This window comes from Styela clava, chromosome 5 (genome assembly GCF_964204865.1).
Source record: "Styela clava chromosome 5, kaStyClav1.hap1.2, whole genome shotgun sequence".
Classification (NCBI taxonomy): Eukaryota; Metazoa; Chordata; class Ascidiacea; order Stolidobranchia; family Styelidae; genus Styela; species Styela clava.
Window position 1 is genome coordinate 15,803,513 of NC_135254.1, and position 17,474 is coordinate 15,820,986.

Sequence of the window (17,474 nt, forward strand, 5' to 3'; positions counted from 1 at the left end):
CAAAAAAAGGGTGATGAGTATCGTAGATTTCAACTTGTGTCACTTGAATCATTAGTCACAATTAATGTATATTGACATTGTATGTGTTTTGAGTAAAAATTTCAGGCCTCATTCAAGTGAAAAATACTGTATGGCTCACACGGAAATGCAATTGAAAATATGTGCCTTTTATGGCTCTCTTGACCAAAAAGGTTCCCGACCCCTGGCTTAGTTCATTGTAGAGCATAAAACAATGGCAGAATTTTCTGAGGGACAAATATATGAAAATAAATGTATACCTCGGGATAACAAAATAAAACACTAAAAAGAAACAATTTATTAGCATTTATTGATCAATTGTGAGGTAGTAATACCCAGAGGCAGTTTTTGGTATACAGCAAATAGTAGAGTGAAATCCCCAAATATTTATTGAGATATCAATGGATCTCTGAATGAGGATGCCCTTATAAAATCCGAAAACAGTTTCCGATCCAATTTACAATTTCACCAATACAAAATTTTTTTCGAAGAGAGTTTGGGCTAAACTGATTAAAAATAAGTAAAATCACTGACATTAACATTTAGATTCTGTGATATGTGTGCCAAATATGGGCGCTCCAGGCGTCAGTTTTTGCGAAAAATCCCCAATTCGCAAGGGAAGAATTTTCCCCAGACAAATATGAGAAGCACATAAAATTTCACTAAACTTATATCATTTAATACCAATTACCATAACAAATACAAGATTACCCAAAGTGGTACCCATAAATTTCTTAATTATCTTTACGAAAATAAAGAAATTTATTTAATATTTCAAATTATTTTTGTGTAAGATTGTACACAATATATATATTCTCTTTAAAATATGTTCCAAATGACTTGGCTGTTTTTTGGGTCAACCTGTATTATCTGTCTGGAATTATTCTTTCAGCAATACTCAATATGAATGGGGCCTTTGATTTAGCGTCAAGAACTCTAAATATAGAGAAGCAAGAAACCATACAATTTAATTTGAATGCACAGTAAACCAAAACTGATAATCCATGAAACTATTATGTCATCATAATATACAGTCAACTATATCATCTGTTCAAATGTAGAGTAGTAAAAGCTTAAAAACCTATGAAGTCAGGATAAGGTTAGAATGTGAAATATTAAGAGAAATTCCCAAAATCTGCTAACGGCAAGGACAAAGACCAATTATACCATACAATTAAAATAATAAGGAGAATACACATTCATTTTGTAGTAACTCTTTGGAATAATGTAATAGCATTCTCTTCATAATCTACCTCGTATTAGTATGAAGAAATTTATGTAACACTTCAACTTCTGTTTTTGTACGATTGTCGATTCTAACTAAAAATTTTAGTAATCTAGGACGTTTTGGACAAAAGTTAAATCATCTGTAGAATATGTTCTAAATTACCTGGGTTATGTTTTTTATAGGGCCACCCATAAGTTCAAATATTTGATATTAAAACCCGAAATAAACACAAATATAAATGTTGAAAATGCATTCAAAACAAAAAACAGCCAATAGGAAAAAAGCAATCAAACACATAACATAACGCCATTTTTTCATAAGTCACATATGTGACAATTCATAAACACAAATCATGTTAGTGAGTGTATTCAATCAAAGTGAACAATTTGATTGCTAACAACGTTACCCAAGAGTAAAACACATTTGTTGAAACTTATCAGAAACCATTTTTTTTAATTATCCGAATTTTGAATATTTCAACAACATGATTGTGAACATTTATAAACAAATAACAATAAGTCAAGTGAAAAAAATGCTGCAAAGAGAGCACAAGATTTATATACTATACAAAGAAAAGGGTGAAAAAAAACCGTTAAATGCTGTTATTATAATTAATAATCAGGTAATAGAATTAAAAACAAATCGTTTGGAACATGGTGGTATGTACAAAAAATAAACTGAAACTGTGAAAGTATTTATAAAATCATGTCCAAAACTATAATGACAAACCACATCCGCTAGTAGAAGAATTCGAAAAAAATTACATAAAAATTTATGTGAGTCTACTACAGCTCTTCAAATTTCTTTCAGTTTCTACACTGAAATAGGTAGTTATATTTTTGTCTTTCAAAGCTTCAATAAGCTTCTGCTATCCCTGTATTATCATTCAAAATCACTTTTGGGAAACAAATTTAAATCTGTTGTAGGCCCATCAGAAAGATATTGCAGCTAATTTTGAAAGTACCATATTTGCCATGGATGGTAGAGAAATTTCTTACTTCAACAATTTTCTCCGTGGGATATTCCACGCAAATCTCCCATTAAGAAAATTTCTTGGGAAACTTTTCTGAGTGGACTTCCCTTGGCTAAATTTTCATGGATCGAACCATACAGATAGTGGGTTGTAAATAAATTTTTCAAGAACTTCTGATATTTTAAATCCATTTATCACATGATTAAAATTTTTTAAAAGTATTGGCTATTTTCAAAAATTTCAGTTATTTTTGATAATTTTGGTACTTTTAAAAATTCATTTATAAATAACATGATACAGCCATACAAAGTGAGTACGGTACATATAAAATAGCAAATTTGATTTTTAGATTTCTGCAATACACCTTTCACTTAATTTCAAATTTAGCTCCGATAAATTCCTCAACGAAGTTAGTGTCAAGTTAAAAATTCTCAGTGCACAAGTAATTTTAACTGGATGTTCACCAATATAGTTTATGACACCAATAAAGAAAATCTCAAATAAAAATTAAAAAAAAAATCGTTTTAGTATATTTTAATTGTTCACTTCCAGTATTAACGGGTTCATATCATCTTCGTTGGTGCCTTTCAGAGTCAAAATTGTGTTTGAAAATAAGACGTTTATCGTTCTTAAGACAGGGAGAAGCAGAAGAAGCTCTGAATATATGATGCATGCCTGAAAAATTTTTACAGAAAGTTAAACTAACTAAAACAACTAAAATAAGTTTATTGTTGCGGTGTGAATATGTTAAAAAATCAAAACAATTTAATACAAAGTATTTGTATGTCTTTCACACTGAAAAAGGTCCTGCATGAGCAAGTACTTGCCACTGATCTGTGCAAAATCATATTTTTTTGGAAGGTCCATGATTTTTCCTGTCTGCCTTGCAGAGGAGACGAGTATTGTATTTTGAACTCAATGCTAACATAGTTAATTCTAACGCCTCAATCAATTGGCCAACGTGCACAAAAAAGAAATGTACTAAAATTTCACACCTATCATCTGCTAAAAAATTCATTTTCCAAAAAGTCAATCACATAGGGACCCTGAAACTATTTTGCATAGCCTTGAACCTTGAATTGAATCACTTTATATGCTTATTCTCGACACCATTGGCATCATATTATTAATTATACTGATAACAAAATTTACAAGTGGAATTTGAACAATTGTAACGCAAAGAGATGAGTATCTTTGACTCTCTGACTATGAATATTATCATCATATTTGTTAAATGATCCAGTTTAAACTGGATTTGACATGATTGAATTTGAAAAAGGAGCAAACAGTATAATTCTTACCTTTTCAGGGTCGTTGTTTGTATATTCATAAGCACGTAAAGCTTGTGCAATTCTTTTTTGCATCAATTCTACCTTCTCGCAATTTTGAACTCCTGGTCTATCCGGTGAGAATAGCACAAGACCAATAAGAAGACAGATTTCCTCCACCTATATTGAGAAGACATAAAAGGTTAGGAAATATAGAGCAGGCTACTTCTTATAAAATATAAAAATTTTGTGATTGAAATCGCTTCTTTCCGAGGTCTAAGTACCACACAGATGAAATTTTTCATGTGATACTTATTCGTGCTTTGCGGCAAACAAAGTCCTATACAATGATGCTGCTACAATTGTTTATAAAAAATGGGATCTTTCCACATACACGGCCGGCCCACACATACAATCCATTTTCATACAGACCATTTCTGCACGACTTCAGCTCGAAACATGGCTCCGCACAAGGAGTCACGGATCTAACGATCTGAAAGAATCCACTATTATTCGGGAGGACCAAAATCTTTCCTGCGTTCGACATTTCCTACCCAATTTATTACACACTGGGTGGGGTTGTGGGTATGGGATTTGAACCCAAGGTTTTGACCTGCAATGCCAACGCCGTCAAGTTAAGTCTTTAGGCCAGAAATTTTCTGCAACAGCCGCAAGGGACCTCAAACAAATCTCACTGATAAATATTTTGAAATCTTGAAGCGAATTAATATTGACAATGACAGATATTTTTTCCCAAAGGAATATTTGAAGACAAGTAAGATATTAATAGGATAGAACGGTATGTAGTATATTTTATGTTAGGCTTATAATTGGCATTGGAAGAATTTAAGAAAAAAAATTTTTCAACCAAGCAATAGTCTATTTGTCCCCAAAATACTCGACAGAATTTATTCAAAATAAAACCAAACAGATGAATAAATTACGTAATTTGAAGGTTTTGTTCAGGAAATAGTCTATCCATTCCCGATATATTCAGCGGAATTTATTCAAACCACACATATAAATAAATTACGTGATTTGACAAAATCGTTCAATTACCTTGATTCTTAAAATTTTCAATAAAAAACATCAATAATAATAAAAAAAGTATTTGTCTTTTTAATGGAAGTTTCTGATTAAATCGATTGTTACAAAAAAAATTTTTTTTTTAGAGGACACAAATAGATGAAGCAAATTATTAAAATCAAGCTTGATCCATCAAATTACGGTAAATAGGCCTATTCATTTTCTAAAAAAAAAAATACTTCACTATTTTGATCCTGTAAAACTTAATTCATAAATATGAAAACGTGATCAGGGAAAACAAGTCAATCCAACCACAGAAAAGCCAACAGGGAATTGAAAATCCGATTTTAGGACCACAAATACATAGGCTTTACAAGAGACTCAGTGAGTCACTCCTGAGAAATAAGAATAGAAATGATGATCCGGTCACATAAATGTCAAGGCCGCAAGTTTGTTTATCATTGTTCCTCTTAAAAGCTATAAACAGAATTATTATCTTTGAATGATCGGGTTAAAAACAACATTCAGTTTAGGATGTTTATAAACATATTCAAAATAATACTAAATTTGACATATTCTGAGATTTTTTTCTGAATTTTTGAGTGTCACGATAGCCTAGCACACGGGTGGGATTACAATAACTTTTCTGAGTGGGTTAGTTACAGATAATAGATTTGGTTACTGGCTCAAAACTCAATATGGAAAACTATGAATAAAAAAGGTTTATTTACAATAGCTAGGCTAACATTTATATAATAATAATAATAAGCACAATGTAACAATTGAGAGCCAATATGACGGTTTTATCGATATCACTAATGAATCCATAAAAACTATAGTCGTAATTTCAGCAGAGCAGCAAAGTGGGCCAGATGAAACACTTCCGTTGGCCGGATCCAGCCAGTGGGCCATAATTGGTCCACCCCTCACCTGGCACAACGTTTCTCACCTGGGGAGGAATTTAGCACAAATATTCTTTATGACTATTACTATAGTTTTGATTTATGTGCACATAAACTACTTGAACTGTACAAAAGTGAAAATGCTACATAAAACTAGCTAAATCTCCTTCAAAGATTGAACAAATTTTAACATTTTATGCATATCGAGGGGGAAGGGTTCCAAAATGGGAGAAGGGGAAATCAACGCACTGCCCGAGCAGATAAAGTGTAAGACTTGATTGTGTTTACATTGCAGATTACACGTCTCATGGGTGTAATAAATTGGGTCAGTAATGACGGACTGAGAAGATCCGAATGAAAGTAGCTTCTCACATATCGATGAATATCAGTGGGCCTTGTATACCTGCTTGTACAGTGCCTTGTTCAAAGCAAAAGGTATGAATAAGCATCATATAAGAAAACGAATTTAATTGTTCATTTTAGCCTAGTAGTTGTTTGCTTATAAAAAACTTTGTTTGGAATACTGATATTTAAAAATGCCCAAATAATAAGAATTATTTTAAAAGTAAGATTTACCAATGCTGCTTTCAGACATAGTCAACCAAGAATAGTCTAACCCCTATCATGAGCAAATTACAGCCCGCAAGTCAAATCCAGGTCGGTGGATAATTCAATCTGGCCCACCTAATGCCGTCACAACCAAACTAAAATCAAATTTTGATGTTTTAGCTCAGTGAATTTGTTAGGATTCTTAGTTTCCCAGGAAATTTTCTTAATGGGAGATTTGCGTGGAATATCTCATGGAGAAAATTTTTGAAGAAAATTTTTTTAATGGCACGAGGCTTATTGCTTTTGTAACACTGTAAATACTGTTCATAAAATGTAACTTTTTATGTCACACTTACATGGTCCGCCAATCCAAGTGGGCAAAATTTTTGAACCCTGGTCTAAAAATCTTGCCCTCCTCTGACCCAACCAATTATTCCCTTGAAAATTTATCATTTACAGCACAAAATTTCAAATAAACGAACACACATAACAAACACTCTCACGAGCATAGAGAACTAAGAACTTATATTGACATTCCTGTGTTCATCAGAAACAGATTTGAGTGACTTTCTCCCATATATGTTGTAGCCTAATTTAAAATAGCAAACAATATTTTAGATTCAAAAACATTTTTTTCAAACTTCACTCTAATATTGAATGATTCTACAGGAATAATAAATGACAGGTGCTGCTGTACATGACGTGACCCGTGGTGTTCTGTGGTACGCCTATACAAATTTAATAATGTATGAGACGGCAAAATCCCCTAACCACTAACTATAGGGCTTCCATATGCGAATTCTATTTATGATCTGCCCTTATTTTTGAGCAAATTTGACTTATTTTTAACAATGACAACTTAAACAACTTTTTAACAACTTAAATTTCGATACCCAACAACATACCTCCCTCCCCCACCTGCAATAGGCCACCACGCCCAGAGACGTACTTGAAGAAACAAGTTCAATGTACTCAGTAGAACTCGTTTTTACGGCTTCCCTTATTTTTGGTTCCAAACTAATGGTAGACAAGTCTACACATTTAACCCTACTATGAATAATTGTTCTCAAACAATACTTCATAGTTCAAATAATTTAGATTTTTTCATCACACACCACATCAAAATAAATTTAATAAAACCAAAAAATTCTATTTAATTTCCACATGTCATAAACAAAATCTTTTCCGCAAAGCAAAAGGCTTCAGCGGAAAAGAGATACAATCTTTATTAATACTCATAATACAGACGTTCAATAATGACCCTACATGAACTATGCAAGATATTGTTTTTACAATATTATCTGATATAAATCATGACGTGCAATTTTAGCGCATACCTGAATAACACAATTTGTGATAAATAATATATCAGGTTTCTCTGACAAAACACCTTGCAAAAACGAAAGCAAGATGTACTATAATTGAACTAGCTCTTTTTATCACATATTAGTCTTGGGAATGGTTTAGACCAGGAGTTCTCAAACTTTCGGTATTATGGAGCCTATTTGGTTATTATTTTCGACGCCCCACAATAAATATATGAAATCAAAAACAAAAAACACATTGTTATACGCAGATTAATGTTTCTGAGTAAATTAAAATTAATTGGAACTCAGAAAATAATGTCATATCTGAATAACCCGAATTGTTTCTACAATTCAAAAATGAATTCAAATTTATTGGTATCATTAATTTCATTTTTCCTATTCTCACGTGAATTAGTGAGTTAGTGAATGTGGATTTGTATATTGAATTATATTTTCATCATTCTCATATGAATGAGTGACACATTCAGTGAATGATTGAGTGAATAAATGTAAAAAAGCCTATCTTTAATTTCACTTTTCTCATTTTCATGTGGATGAGTTAGTGAAACACTGAGTGGATGAGTGAGTGAATGTGAATTGGCCTACCTTTAATTTCATTTTTCTCATTCTCGTAGGAATGAGTGAAACACTGAGTGGATGAGTGAGTGAATAAATGTAAACTAGCCTACTTTCAATTTCATTTTTCTCATTCTCATATGGATGAGGGAAACACTGAGTGGATGAGTGAGTGAATAAAAGTAAATTACCCTACCTTTAATTTCATTTTTCTCATTCTCACATGAATGAGTGAAACACTGAGTGGATGAGTGAGTGAATAAATGTAAACTAGCCTACTTTCAATTTCATTTTTCTCATTCTCATATGGATGAGTGAAAAACTGAGTGGATTGAGTGAGTGAATGAATGTAAATTAGCCTACCTTTAATTCCATTTTCCCCATTCTCACATGAATGAGTAAAACACTGTGTGGATTAAGTGAGTGAATGAATGTAAATTAGTCTACCTTTGATTTCATTTTTCTCATTGTCACATGAATGAGTGAAACACTGAGTGGATGAGTGAGTGAATAAATGTAAATTAGCCTACCTTCAATTCCATTTTTCTCATTCTCACATGAATGAGTGAAACACTGAGTGGATGAGTGAGTGAATAAATGTAAATCAGCCTACCTTTAATTTCATTTTTCTCATCCTCATGTGAACTTTAGTATATTGTTCCACAAATTCAGAGCTTGCACCAGCTTGTAAAAAATCGGTCGGTGAATACTGAAATTTATCTGACATATAGTTGTTTCCATCTGATGCAAAGGCAAAATAAGACCTGTATTGTAGAAAATAGAAAAGTTGATTAGATACTCTAAACGGAATCAGTATAGATTCTGTTGCAACTAATTGGACACAAAGTGTTCATAGATCGTTTTGTTATTTCGATGTTCTTTTTCTTATTCCTATTGTGAAAAAAATCGCTTTTCTCATTAATTACGGGACCACTTGCTTTGAAATTTTCAGTTGTTGAAGATTGTATTTTTCGCTAGAAAGGTATTACCAGTACTTTTATTTGTTCCAAATTTCCTATAAAATCTAATATTTCATCTAAAATTTTGTTTTATTTTTATTCATGGAACACGTTTTTATGACATCATGATGACTGGTACCGAAGGGCTACTGTGACCAATTGCATATCCTTACTTCGTCGTTTCTGCCTTTGTGTCAATATGTTTGATCATAGCTAGGGCTGAGCAAAATATTTGAATGGCATTTTACTATTCGAATATCCGGTACCACTTGACCGCTTTGCTTGGACACGGAACTGGCGAGTCTCTGAATCAATCTTGAATCGCGTTAGAATTCACCCACGACGATCGCTAACAGACAAAAGCGACAAATTTGAGAAGTCCTTGTCTTCAATGGTATTATATTTTGCTTTTCTTTGCACCTAACGTATCGTTTCAATTGTCTATTTTGCAAAAAGCGTACCAACCGTTTCGTAAATTTAGAAACAGCAAACCATATTTTGTATTTAAAATAAATTTCCCAGATTCTGGACTCCGTATGCTTGGCGACATGTTATAAGCCGTTTCTTGCATCATCCGAACATAAAATTGATTAAAATCAAAAGGTAAAATGACGTTTTCGAAAGACCATACATTACAGAAAAGGCGATTCCAGATCGTCAGAAAATTCAAGTTATATAAATAGCATCGATTAGAAAATAATTAGTCAAAGTTTTTCAATAAGCTGTCATGAGTGACTTGTTTAAAAAACACTTATTAAGTTGTAACCGGATAAGGAATGACAGCCATAGTTACTTTACTCCCTTTAATACTTTCTATCAGCTCTTTAGTGATCTCTTTCATTCTTGGCCAAGTAATGTTTCGAATATGTGAACATCTTACTGGACCATGTATGGTCATTACTATCAAAATGAGATAATCTTCTTTCCATGAGCAAACGGACCAGAACGGCAGGCAAGTTACCAATATAACTAACCTTTGATAGTTATTTTCAGGTGTGGCACATCCAAAATAACCAACTTAGTAGTTACAAATATTTGTAAAAAGATCAATTCAATATCTGATCAGACTAGTCTGTTGAATGCCAATGCCAGATAATGGAAACGTCAGCAACATTGGAGGTCACCCAAATGCCATAAACAAGAGTGAAAGCTGACAGATGTGAATTATTTAAATGGGTGGGGGAAAGATGCTGACAGCGAGAAGGCCACAACCGAATAATTAATACTTCTGAACATTTCTAAAAATAATATTTTGAAATTATTCAAAATCGAAACATATTTGACAGAGAAATTTGAATGAATCATTGTGGATTTATTAAGCTCAAGTTTAAGAATGCGAGCTTGTTGAGATATTTTACATAAAAACGGAAGTTAAGTGTAGTCTGGAAATCAAATATCAAAAGCCCAAACCTACAAATTCTCAACTAAAATAATTATGGAAGATATTTTATATTTAATATAACCTATTTCAAATATATTCAATTTTTATCCCTATTGTACATCTCTGGATATTGTATAATGGTAACGCATTCACGCAATTTAGTACCAATTTTCTAGCTACCGGTATATAAATAATAAATTGTCTAGTTTACCAACCTCAATACGAGCATTTCAAGGCACCCTCCTCTCAACAAATTGATTTGATCTACTGTTGATAATTCTTGAAACTCAGGGATGCATTTGCAGAATTCAATCACCTAATAAATCAAAAAAAAAATAATTAATTGAATGAATATAAGGTCAGCCTATTACTAGCAGTATCGAGAAAATGTCAGACTCAATACAAAAAAACTTGATTGTTCAAAAGATCACCAAGCATTTGCATAGTTCTTATTTAATATAAACCAAAAAGGAAATAGACCAAAGAATATTTAAAGCAGTTCGACATTAAAATCCTTCAGCATTCATGTATTCTTTTATAATCTTTTTCAAATTTCACCATATTTTAAAGACCATAAATTATAATTCAAGTATATTTTTTCTTAAAAATCGATAGTGTGCCATCTATAAACCTTATGTATGAATCAGGTAGTGTTTTATTGCTAAATACCAATACTCAAAACCAGTACCGGTTATGAACCAGTTATGTATGAATAAAAACCCAATCAGAAAAATTTATTGACAGTGAGTACTATAACCTGGTGTCTTATACCCTTTTAGTTCATAAAATACAGTACATAAAAGATATAAAAGTAAGGTACATATTTGATATCTATATTCAACATCTTAAAATATACGATTGTCATCTAAAACCATAACTAAATAGATAAAGCTTTCAGTGGGAGAATGGGAAATTTTTTTTGTTTTTGGACTCAAAAAAAAATAAATATTAAGATTCCATCCATCCAAGGATGATCGAACCTGAGGTCACCAGAAATCACATGCGTATGTTCGGTTAAGCATGATCTAGAAATGAAGATCATGTCATAGTATTTCATTATGGGTCATATCTGACATTACTACCATGTGATAAATCCATATGATAGTAAACAATGAAAACATTAAAAATATTTGTTTACTACTATTGAAAATATATGTTCAATTACATTGAACCAAGCATGGGCAATTGATACAGCATTTCAGGAAGGGTATATTATCAACAGATTAAGCTTGATATAACATAAAAAAATTTTATGCTATCAAATCCAAACACTAAATCGAGGGTTTTGAGACAAAATGTTTTTATATAAGGCCTATCATTTTTTATCATCAATTTCATCATTTTTTTTGCCAAATTTGAAGAAAATTTGTACTTTCAATAATCATATAATAAGAAAAAACCTTACAACAATATGTGTTTATTTAAAATTCCGTTTAAACTAATTATTCTACAATGGTCAACCCAATGAGTCTCTCTCTTTGTGCTTGTTAAGTAAAAGTAAATTTTAAAAGGGTAATCTCAAAAAAAAGTGTCAATATCCAAATCTTTTCCACGAAGTCAGATATACAAACTACAAAGTAACTGATTTTAAGTCGAAATACCAACATAGAATTTTTTGTGAAGTTCATATTTTACTAAAATATTGACTCTTTTGAAAGACCAGAAAACAAAATGACTTCATAGTAAGAGTTCTCTATCATATTATATCATTCCTATAAATCCCGCGAATTGTAAACAATCGTTTAAATCTTTATAATTTTAAAGGTTTTTGTTCAGGCCATGAATCGATATAAAACTTGACAGGGATTGAATAATGCATAAAGTTTGGCCACAGAATTTGTCTGAATGACATTTGGAAATTAACAAATTGATATATTGGATGAAGATTCCATTTAAATAAAGTATAACACACCCAGTTTATATGAACCATGGTGTCATATTTTGTGACGCCAATGGATCATCCAGTGACCCACAAAATTCTGAAAATATGGAACTCAAACAAATGAAGTGCATCAATCTTACAAGGATATGTTATTATGTCAAGCATTTACCATACATAAACCAAGTATGTGAGGATCATACAATCATTGGGTCATACCAGGCGTAAATAAGGCTAAGAAAATCAATATGCCAGGGAAGGCCAAAAATGAATTTGCTATTAGGAAGTGAATGTATTCGAAATTAGGTCAAGTCAAGAGAGAGAAAACATGAAATAAATATTTTTTAAAGTAATGGAAACGATTTAGCTATATGAAAATTAGATGGATATACATTCTTTTGATTGTTTTTATACAGAATCAGTAGATGAATTCATGGTTGTCTATTTTTGCCTGACCAGTTAGTTGGTCGAAGTTGCTTAGTTGCTCACAGTGATAAATTTTGAATTATTCCTAAATTTAAGTAGTTATACCATCCAAAATGAATATTTTTGAATCAATTTAAATATTTCAACCATTCTCGAACATCCCTGTCTTCGATTTTGCAATTTACTTAGATTTTGCACAATTACCAGATATCTTTGATATGAAATATTCAATCAGCACACATGTATAAGAAACCAGAACACAAATATAATACCCAAAAATATCAAAAAATCAATGCGATTTTACAGTAATTAAAGCTATGTGTTCGACTAATGTTTTCAATTTAAGTTTCCTCAAGGTCACATAAATTATCGTTCAAGAAATCAATCAATCTCTGGTAGGCAATATGTGAAATTGCTGTTGCTATAGAGATTTAGTAAATACTAGGTTTACATAAATTTGAAGACACAGATTGGTAGATTCTAAATCCTATTATGATCAAATAATTCTTGCTCAACGAGATGATAACACACCATGCCCCTGGTTAAAAACTGCTGGTCTAACGATGTAACAGACAACGAGCCAACATAAAAAAATTTGAGAAAAACTTGAAAAAAGGAATAGAAAATCCAAAGTAAAAAAGAGCAAAATAAACTAACCTTTTTAATTCCCCATGTCATAATGTCGCAGAAGTGTTGAAATAGAGAATGAGGTTTTTCTGGATCATTTTGGCTATTCATAAACATTCCTTGCAGAAAAGACATTGAATCTGAGTTTTTGAAGTTTTAGTTCATTGTAAATTAACTTGAAGTATAAAGGTATATAGGTTGAAATTTTTTCATGTATTTTTATGATGGACATTTAAAATTCGTGTAGAGAAATGTAAAATATTGTCACAGGAAATACAAATATAATTGCTATGAATATGTGGCCGAGAATTTCTAAAAACCATCAAAATTAGGAGTGAAATATTGGGCCCCGCAAAACTCAGAGAAAATTTGTCTCTCAGCATTTTTTCATAATAACTACAACAATTAAGCAAAACGACAGGTCCACTTGATGAAATCACCATTTCTGAATGCCAAGAGTTATTCTATTTTAGACATAAAATTAACAAAAACTGCTACAATCCGGAACATGCCACCATACTGCATTATTTAATTGTTCGGGGCTCCCGAAGTATGCGAACCAAGATGGCGGACATCGGAATGTAATATGTGTACTAGGTTAGGGTTAGGCCATAATTTTAGGTATAAATACTACGGGAGGCTCTTGGCTAGTCTTCGAACTGATAATAGGACTGAAAAATGGAAAAATGGGAAAAAAATTATCGCCTAACCCTAACCTGTTACCCATGTTACGTTCCGATGTCCGCCATTTTGGTTCGCATACTTCGGGAGCACCAATTGTTCATTTATAAGCACTAGTGACTTGATATCATTCATGAAAAAAAAAAAACTAATTCTAGAAAAAAAATATTACCAAAACCTCCAGCACCCATCATTGAAGTGATATCTCCTCCTTCCGCACCACCACCGAACATTGTCATTATTCCAGCCTGTAATAAAAAGAATATCAAAACAAAAATTAGTTAAGAGTTTCTTGAACAGAAATCTAAAAATGTGAAACCACATTTGTATTGATCTGACAGAGTAATGGATATTCATTAAAGCTTTTAAGCACCATGACTTGGGAAAATAATACATATAACTGATCAGGCAAAAGATTTCCAGCCCGAACTACCATACATACTCCCATATGTTATAACAGTATAGAAATAATCAAAGTTTTCAGACTAAATTTTTCCATATTAAGATACAAAGTCTCACATTGGATCACACAAGTGAGGTAGTGGTAAACAATAAATTTGTTTTTACTAATGTATGATTATGATATCATAGCAATGCCTGTGGCACTTTCAACTATTCGTGGAATCAGTATTCATGCTACTGTTTACCAAGATTTCAATTGAATAGTAAGACGTAAACAAAAATAGGAGGATAAATAAAAATGATTAATGTCCAATTTATTCCTAAAACAACTCAATGATACAAAAGAGCAATCAATAATTTAGTCACAGCAATGTCAGCAAATATCATTCAATGGAGGATTGCAAGACAAAAAGTGAAAAGTTGAAATTTTAAAAAGTTTTTGGATATTTGAAAACAAAAATATAAGTAGTAATAGTATTTTAACAGCTTCTTCGATTTTAAGTACTGGTACTAAAAAATTGTAATAAATTGGTCCATTATATTTTTATGAAAGAGGCAATTTTTTTAAATCACCGACAGTTAATGAAAACATTCATAGTTGAAATAATGAAACGTAAACATGGTAATCATTACTTACCGCTTGATCAAAAGAAGGGAAACCACCTGCTGCAAAAGGATCGAAATCTGGATTCTTGGGTGGCATACTATATGGAGATGTAGATGTACTACTGCCAGATGCACTGAGGTAAGAACGAGTGAAGTAAATAAAATTAACTAACACAATAATACAGTATATCTCATAAAAGCAGAGTTGCAAAAAAATTGCAAACTAAGAGGTCGGCTTATACGCGTATAACTATGATCGCACTGATGATCTGCTTATACGCGCTAAGTTCTCACAATAAGAACGTGCACGTACACTTGGCCAACCAGCGCTTGTTACGCTATGACAGCAATAACAGTCTGTGATTGGTTGTCATACATGTGATCGATTGCGTGTTTACGTTATAACGGGATTTTGAGACACTTCGTACCGTTATTAATAAGAGTAAAACATAAAAAGAATGGTTATCATTATCATTCATTCTCTTCTAGAACCATTTGCTGTGATAGGTGCGTACGACGTGTTACGATTTGTAGGGTTAGCTTATATGCGAATTTTATAAATTAACCGCTTTAGGGTGGCTTATATGCAAGAAAAACCATTTTATACATTAGCAGTACACATTGTAGTATGCAGCCAAGATTGATTAAAGTTGCATAATTAGCACATAATTTGAATTTCCCAGTTAATTCAAAATTCATGAAAAGGAATGCTCTTTCATAATTAATGTTAATTAACATAATTAACTAATAAAAAAACTCACTCAGAGTAGTATGAGTTATGTCTGTGTGTCGAGGATGTTGGTGCTATCGGTGGGGGAGGATGAGGCATGTGAGTGTGAGATGGATATCCAGATAGTGGTTGAGAAATCCCATGTAATGAACTAAAGACATCTTCACTGGGCTGTTAATATAAAGAATATTGTGGATGAAATATATCTTTCTTGGACCTCCAGAAGTATGTACACCAAGATAGCCTCTTTCTTTATGTAATGAAAGCTCTAATATTTGGGGAAATCCTATTTTTTGGAGCATTTGATCGAAAATTGAACCATACAGGCCTTAAACTTTGTAATGTGTGATTAATGCTATTGAAAAATTAATTAGATAAAAATGCGAACTTTTTGTGTGAAATTTTAAAAAAACCAAGAACTTTGAGATAGTGACTAATTTTATCAAAGCATTTACCAGATATGTCACATCAGTTTGAAATATATATATCCATTATGTTGAAAATGGAATAATCTTCGATAAATCGAAATATTGAAAATATACTTACAGGATATTCAGACATTCCATCTCCTGATCTTGAATATGGAAGTTCCGCTGAAATAGGAGAAAATCATAGTGAAATTGCAGAATGTGTTAATAATAAATGGTTCAGAATGCTGTGAACTTTGGAAAAAACTTATACCAAACACCGATTTCAAACCAGAATAATTTGAAAACGACTCCAGCATCGAAGATAGCTCCGGTTGATAGGTTAAAGAAAATTTTGATTTCAAATTAAAAAAAAATCCTAATTTAAAAAAAATGATATTAAGTATGGAGGAGGCAATATTTTATCAACAACAAATTTTGAGCACAAAAACTTGCCAATGCCAGCGTTCCCAAATTTTCGAAACTTTTAATTTTCGTCAGAAAGTTTGACTTCAATTACCACTATGAGAAGATTGAATTCAGAAAATCCTCCAAATCGCTACACCATGAAGTGAAATTAAACCTCAGCCTCCAATTCTGATATCAATCATAGCACGACTACATTTTTACCATTGATAACAATCTTTCAACAATATCAATTCAACCCATATTATAATCACATTTAATCTTTTTCTGTTCCGCAATACTGTTGGTACTGTCAGAAGAATCAACAGATTTTTTCTTGGATCTTGCAGTTTCAGGAGAATGTTCCGGTGATTTCTCTTTATCTCCTGCTACAAGCCATGCAAGTGTAACATGAGTTTTCTTTACTTCTTCTGGGTCAGGTGGTGATTGGATAACCTAAATGGAGATGTAGAAGAAAATGAATAAAAACAATTGAAAGCATAGGAAGCAGCCATGTTCAAAGAACCAATAGAAAATTGGAGCTAACTATGCTTTCCTTTGTAGAAACTGACTCTTACTGTATTTCCTGGCTATCAATTCGCTTTTTTAGATTTTTTTTTCGGCCTGGTTTGGGGGGGGGGGGCACCTTATTAAGCGGCTATGCTTATTTTATTTTTTCTGGAGTCAGCTTATTTTTTACACTAGTCTTCTCAAACAAGATTTGTGTAAGATTTATATCTGGGTTGATAGATTTTATAATGTATTTGCCGCAAAGTGTCTGCCAATCGAGTTTATTCCATTGATTTTATAGGCCTACCGCTAATTGGGCCTCACTTGAAAGACTTTACCAACCACTGCTGTACATAATACAGGGGTCCAAATAGATCGGAATAGATGTTGCTACTCAAGATCTCTAGCCTGTGGGCCATCAGCGTTCTAATCCTAGCTTATCACACCCAAAAAGTAACTTATGAGTATGATATTCTACATTTGTCATTTCTAGGTAATTGATCTCGAACAAGGATATTTTTGGTGTTAAATCACCATTTATTGCAAAAATAACAAATTATGAAGAAAATGGTATTTGGATTATTTAAATTCTTTATTAATGCATAGCTTTCAAA

General features: G+C 32.1%; 1 protein-coding gene across 2 annotated transcripts in view; it reads right to left on the bottom strand.

Moving 5' to 3' along the window:
- Window positions 1–492: 492 nt before the first annotated feature.
- LOC120343952 (vitamin D3 receptor B-like) overlaps window positions 493–17,474 on the bottom strand; it is a 33,778-nt gene continuing 16,796 nt past the window's right edge. Inside the window, exons 6-15 of one of the 2 annotated variants that reach the window (XM_039413006.2) lie at window positions 16,626–16,806; window positions 16,085–16,131; window positions 15,570–15,709; window positions 14,840–14,942; window positions 13,973–14,048; window positions 13,150–13,238; window positions 10,403–10,503; window positions 8,461–8,611; window positions 3,521–3,667; window positions 493–2,894 (exon numbers count right to left, since the gene is read on the bottom strand). In XM_039413006.2, coding sequence (XP_039268940.2) covers window positions 2,754–2,894; window positions 3,521–3,667; window positions 8,461–8,611; window positions 10,403–10,503; window positions 13,150–13,238; window positions 13,973–14,048; window positions 14,840–14,942; window positions 15,570–15,709; window positions 16,085–16,131; window positions 16,626–16,806 — 1,176 coding nt within the window. In that variant the 3' untranslated portion in view covers window positions 493–2,753. Of the gene's footprint in view, window positions 2,895–3,520; window positions 3,668–8,460; window positions 8,612–10,402; window positions 10,504–13,149; window positions 13,260–13,972; window positions 14,049–14,839; window positions 14,943–15,569; window positions 15,710–16,084; window positions 16,132–16,625; window positions 16,807–17,474 lie in introns of both variants that reach the window. The other variant, XM_039413005.2, reaches the window with a different exon arrangement.